General features: G+C 41.5%; 1 protein-coding gene across 1 annotated transcript; it reads left to right on the top strand.

Annotated features, from left to right (window-relative positions):
* The first annotated feature begins 1,340 nt into the window (after positions 1-1,340).
* On the top strand, positions 1,341-5,960 carry LOC145438836 (neuroglobin-like). Its single transcript, XM_080316201.1, has 4 exons — positions 1,341-1,605; positions 4,100-4,219; positions 4,700-4,820; positions 4,885-5,960. The coding sequence occupies exons 1-4, from the start codon at positions 1,496-1,498 to the stop codon at positions 5,017-5,019; spliced, it is 486 nt and encodes a 161-aa protein (XP_080172327.1). The 5' UTR covers positions 1,341-1,495; the 3' UTR covers positions 5,020-5,960.
* The last annotated feature ends 40 nt before the right edge of the window (positions 5,961-6,000 follow it).

Genomic DNA, 6,000 nt, shown 5'->3' with positions numbered 1-6,000 from the left:
GATCGTATCACACAGTAGAGTGATGAAAAGTGTCCGAGCAGTAGAATAGTTTTAGGAAGTAGCTCAAGCTCTAAATTTATCTATTTCTTTCTCTGGGAATGATGTAGGCGTAGGGCTTTCCATTAGATCAGTAGTTCGTAACCGGGTTCACTGCGCCAGTCTTGCAAGTTCGCGGGAGGTCGAGACACACACCCAATACCGAGACACACACCCGATACATATGATTCGTGGTGACAAGCCCACACTGGTCATCATTGGCTGTACGGAATTAGGCGCGAATGTATTCTGAAAGTGACGCGGCAGTGGCATGTTCCAAGATGAAGCCTCGCGTCTAGACCAGTCAGTGAAAGTGAACAGTATAGGTCACATTGACGTATAATATTTTCGTTTTGTGTTCAAATTGAGTTTTGATGGTTTTGTTCTTTTAGCACTGTTGGTGAAGTACAGTTCATTGTGTGCTGCAGTATCACTTATATGTATTAGACGTGCACTGGTGCAGTCAGAAGTGTAATGTAGATTTTTGTTTAGTGACAAAGCAACAATCTTGGGTTCTCCAAAGGCATGCAGACCGGCGTGCGGGTACGCCACGTTAGTAGATTTTAAGAGTCTCCACATTAGGTATCATGCTGTCCGAAATAGTGGTTTAATTAACGTGGAAGACATATATAAGCGATATGCGTTCGTTAATAGGATCTGATTTAAGTATTAGGATCCCATTTAAGTATCACCTTACATGCTCGTTTAATTATTACTTAAAATGTATGGTCTGGGCATTGAGATGCCCGGATCATTCGGATTTTGTTCTTGATAGCAAGCACATCGCGTGGCTTCAGTGCGTTGTGTGTAATCATCTTTGAAGTCATTGGTTCTGGCAATTTGCTATTCTTCTGATCTCGTCAACACGCTTTAAAATCATAGAAATCGTAGATTTAGTTCTTCATGTCTATCAACTGGTTGGTTCTGAAACTAGTTTAGTATTCACGTTATCTTGTTGCGCAAGATTCGTCCTGTGCATGCTCCAAGCTGTATGCCGTGCCAGGAGGTAGCTTCTTCGTAGTCTTCCTACTACAGAATTGGGTTTTGAGAGTAGGAAGGACTCTGCAGGCAAGGAAATGAGGCTAGTACTTGATCGAAGCGCTCCTATATTTGCTGTTCCGAGTTGCTAAGCGGGTTGAGTCAGTCTGTAAGTATGGCCTAATAGGCCTACGCCACAACATGCAAATGACAAATGACTTTTTAAACGCATGTTTTTGAAAGAGGATAAAACTCTATGATATGGGAAGCCCTGTGCGGCACTCAAACAGAATGCTAAGAAAGTTGATGCGGTCTCCCTTTGATGGATATTTCGGCAGCACATTACACGATAAAAGTGCGCTCTTACGTAGTCGCGTACACGGCGTAATCGTTGTATTAGTTGCGAGATTTTTCATTTCACTCTTCATTTCTGTGACAGCGCATCCACATAGCTTGTAATTCCTCTCTCTTATCTCGTAAGATGGAAGAGAAATCGTTGTTTACCGCAGAGGAATCAGATGCAATAAAGTCATCGTGGTCTAAGATGACGGAAAACGGGGTCTCGACGGCCGGCCGACTGATACTTTGCAGGTTAAAGGGGTTTATTGTTTGCAATACACTAACTACCTACACATACGAATGATATCTAAATCGTTCACTATTTTACCCGGGTATTTGGGCATAAATAACCCATGTTTGGTGCTAGAAATTTCAAGCAAAATATAGCCCTCCTTATCTCCTATTTTCTGGCTCATCATCATGAGGGTATGCATCTCCATACGTTCATAGTGAAACAACATTGAACATACCGAAAATTTGTTTTCTTCGAGCCCCTTGAGTGTAAATGATGAAAGTAATCATGGTTGTTACTCAGGTAAAATTAGAAGTAATACAGTATATTTCTGCTTTATCGCCAGTAGAAGTAGCTAATACAGCAAGGCGTTTGCAAGTGAAAAATGAAAGATCTGAAGTACTCAAATAGGCTGATGAAGTAGATTGGGGCGAGTAGTCACAGATTTTATACTGTAGTCACTTTTCCAAAATTCCGGATCCATATTCGCGACCAACACGGATATGTCTATGAAAATGGCTGCAATTGGACAGTTATCTGTTACGGTCGTACATTGTTTATATTTCCAGTTGTAATAACATTTTTTTATGAAAGTACTTTATCCTTGGCAAAATAACATGGCAAAATAACACACGGAAAACGAACAGGTTTGGTTTCAAAAACTGGTACTTCGACAAAGTAGCGGACCGCCTGTGGGCTTGAGGGATTATTTACTCGTGCCTTGTCATGAAACCGGGGCTTTTGAAATAAGTCTTGAGACTGAAGCCATTTTCACGCACTCAACAAAGTATCCCGCGTAGGATGAAATCGTCCGTGAATGCGAATCATCCTTTGCAAATAACGAACGTGAATTTTAAGCCTATATTATGACCGTGTTCCACTTACCAGCACGTAGTTATTCGCAGCGATTCGTAGCCTTGTCTGAATTCTAGCAAGACCCATGCTTTGCTTATCCCTCCGACCAGCACCTTCGTGAAATCAACACCAACGGTTGTGACTGGATTCCCTGGTGTGAATTGAGCTTTACGCACTTGTGAACCGATGCAGCGATCCACAGTTAGGGTTGCCATACGTCCGGAATTTCCCGGACATGTCCGGAATTTCACTGTTCAAACTAGCGTCCGGGAGGAATTTCTAAAATATGCCAAATGTCCTGAATTTTGACGTAGGCTCATAATTTTTTTCGTAAATCAGCATAAAAACAATATTGTTTGGGAATATTTATGCTGATGTATGATATCTTTCTTCGCGCTGCGCGCGATTTACTATCACATTTATTGATTTTAATATGGAGACTACCACCCTCGCAAAAACTGCCATAAAATATAGATAAAAACGACCTTCATTTACTGGAATAAGCCAAATTGTAATCGCAATTATAGGACAACGGTATATTCCTAGAGATCGTTAAGGCCGTATGCTTTATTCAAAGATAGATGGTTCCGAACGGGAGGGGGCTCGTTTGCCTTTATTCTTGGGTTTGCGAATATGTTGAACGTAATCAGCTTCCAAAATAGCCCGTGAGTAAGTCTGGGCAAAGGTGCTGACTTCTTTTAGTAATCAGCTCGTCAAATTTTGATCTGTACCTCGGAACATTTTCAAATTGTAGATGGAGTCGCGACCATAAAAGGTTGGAAACCACTGGATGTGGGGTGTTTATAAAGCTCTGTGGTGCGCGCCGTTATAAGGATGATTAACAATCGTATCGGTAGGACATAAACATGACTTAACGATATGCGATTACGCTCCCAGTATTTTCGAACTCATCATCATCCACCAGCACTACCACTAACTCTGATCATGAGGGCGGAGAGTGTAGTATCTATGTAGTAATATATGGAACGACCAATATTATTGACAGAATTCATTCAAATAATTTACCGACCAGATGCATATAGAAACCAGATTCATATAGTTAGCACCCCCTTCAGAAGTTGAATCGATTACCCTATGGTGTGGGCTCAAAATCATTGGTTATTTGGGCGGGAGGGGGCTGGAAACATGTGCTTTCGGTCCCGGTTACACAACACACAGCCACTTACTCCTGAACCGGACCGTGACCACCTCTGGTCTATGAGCAAAGCTTTGCTGGTGTGACGTCATAACTCATTTTGAAATCCACTAGTTGGCGCTAAAGAGTGTCCGGAATTTGGGTTGCTGAAATATGGTAACCCTATCCACAGTGCGTGTGACGCATGACCTATACAGAATCTTTGCCGCACGATTCGTAGTCGCTTTCATAGAGTGATGCGAAGTATGCGGTAACCAGGGTGTGTATGCCCAGATCATTGGTTGATTGATTGATTAATGATTATATTATACAACGTTGACTTGAGGCACCATGACATCCACATCACGGCAATATATATTGATTTGACTCCGTAGGGGAATATCCACAAACAATAAATATCCCGCATTAATGTCATCAATAAACATTGTAAATTGATCAATTCTCCTACTGCCATGATTGTTCATTTCCGCCTAAATAATTGCTTTGAAACTTGGTCGTTACAGGCTTTTCCAAGAGGTTCCGGAAGTTACCACGCTTTTTTACCGCCTCGGAATCGGTGGAGATGAGTCCTACACGCTCGAGTCCCTATCGCAAAAGAGCCAGTTCAATAGTCATGCTAAAAGGTATGAATACCCCATTTCCTCATGAAAATTCATGCATAAATATATGCTTTTAACTCTCGAGTACTTTTTAGGGACAATGTCAAGCCCTGAAAGGCTCGCGAATAGTCGGGACAATGTCAAGCCCTGAAAGGCTCGCGAATAGTCGAGCTTTTTACATAGGGTTCGTTGTGTATACACGAATATCACGTATGAAGCATCTGTGACGTCACATAGCTAGCAAAAAATTGCTTCAACTTGGTTATACCAGTTGTAACAGGGATATCTAGAGTTCTGGATATCCCTGCAGTTTTTCGTGCTGTGGTGGAGTCCCGTTAATCTTTGTCACATAATAATAACAGACTGTCACGCACCATGATAAACGCATTGTCCTTTATAATCGCATCAATGCTCTCCATATAATTTAAGGGTAACCTTCGACGCACTTGAGGCGTTTCGACGACATTGCCAAGTCCTTGAAAGTAGTTGAACTTTTGTTCATAGATTATCGCTGGCCCTCGATGCCATTGTGAAGAAATTAGACGATACCGCCTTCATCACCCAGAAGTGCACTGATCTGGGAAAATCGCACAAAAAGCATAACGTCAAGCCTCATTATTTCGATGTAAGTATGCGTTGCAATGGAAATCGAGGTCAATATCTGGTATTATACGTTTATATTTTACCAGCTGCTTGGCCAGGTGTTGGTGAAAGTTATCTGTCAAGCGCTGAATCTGACGGAGTCTCATCCAACCGTTAAAGCTTGGATAAAGGCTTATGGCGCGATATCAACAGCCCTTAAAAATGGACTGACTTCTGAATAACTCTACCTAAGCTCTGGAACTCGTGGTTAATCCCCGTTACGCTTCGTCGTTTCAGGGTATACTTCACAACTTTGACAGTATCAGTAATATATATATATATATCGAATTTCAGGACGGCTTTGGTAATTGTGTTGTTTCTGCCTATACCCACCTATAATACGTGTCTTTGACAGAGCTTGTGCTGTTGACGGTGACAGTTGTAATAGTGTCACATGACTTTGTCACAACAAAATCGACTGTGACGCGTACTCGTCGTACTTCGGAAGTGATAGTTACGCGTGTTGAAGCGGGATAAGGCAAGCGTGATTGTGATCAAATTATACTTGACAGCTAATTGATAGATTCAAACTACTCCCCACATTCGCTGGCGTAACGAAAGGTGCCTTTGGTTCTTTCGAAGTCTAGCTTATTCATTTGAGACGACATCTGAATGCACTATACGTCATGCTGGTTCTGTGTTGTCATGTTGTTGTTATAGGTTCCGTCCCCCGTAAATTTGCATCCAGGCTACGCCTATAAATATATGCTCGCGGCGATAAACACTTAGCTGAGTGACAGCTCATTTGAGTGACAACAGATAATAATCAGAGTTCACGTATAGATCAAAACAGAGGCGTTTATCATTTGATTATTATACCATCGCTTTCAAAATATTTTTAAGTTTGCATTCACGAGCTTTCGTTTGCAAAAAAGTCGTAAAGCTGAGCTTGCGAAGCTTTTCACTATGTTCTTGTTCAATGTTCAATCACCAGGCATCCGCTTTAACACGTGACAAAGGAGTGGACGAAAGCCCGTGTAACAAATGAAAGTAATAATCTAATATTGTAATTAGAAAAGTGGGCGAATATTCTATCAAGACTGTAACAGTAACAAAACGATGAATGCAATTCTTCGTTCCATAAACCTTCTTTGCTAATAAAATATATTTCATCATCTTTGTACCCTAGCCTCTTATTGTGCTCGTCTTCAGTCTCTTTCGAG

The sequence above is a fragment of the Botryllus schlosseri genome, chromosome 5, assembly GCF_051294905.1.
Source record: "Botryllus schlosseri isolate E-star chromosome 5, Bs_hap1, whole genome shotgun sequence".
In the NCBI taxonomy this organism is placed as follows: domain Eukaryota; kingdom Metazoa; phylum Chordata; class Ascidiacea; order Stolidobranchia; family Styelidae; genus Botryllus; species Botryllus schlosseri.
Note: the sequence above shows the minus strand (reverse complement) of the source record. Positions and strands in the feature narration are given on the sequence as shown.

Bases quoted from the DNA above. Each gene is read 5' to 3' on its own strand.
- LOC145438836 (XM_080316201.1), top strand. From the start codon at position 1,496: ATGGAAGAGAAATCGTTGTTTACCGCAGAGGAATCAGATGCAATAAAG. The intron at 1,606-4,099 runs GTTAAAGGGGTT...TGGTCGTTACAG, and splicing joins GGCCGACTGATACTTTGCAG to GCTTTTCCAAGAGGTTCCGG. The intron at 4,821-4,884 runs GTAAGTATGCGT...ATATTTTACCAG, and splicing joins TCAAGCCTCATTATTTCGAT to CTGCTTGGCCAGGTGTTGGT.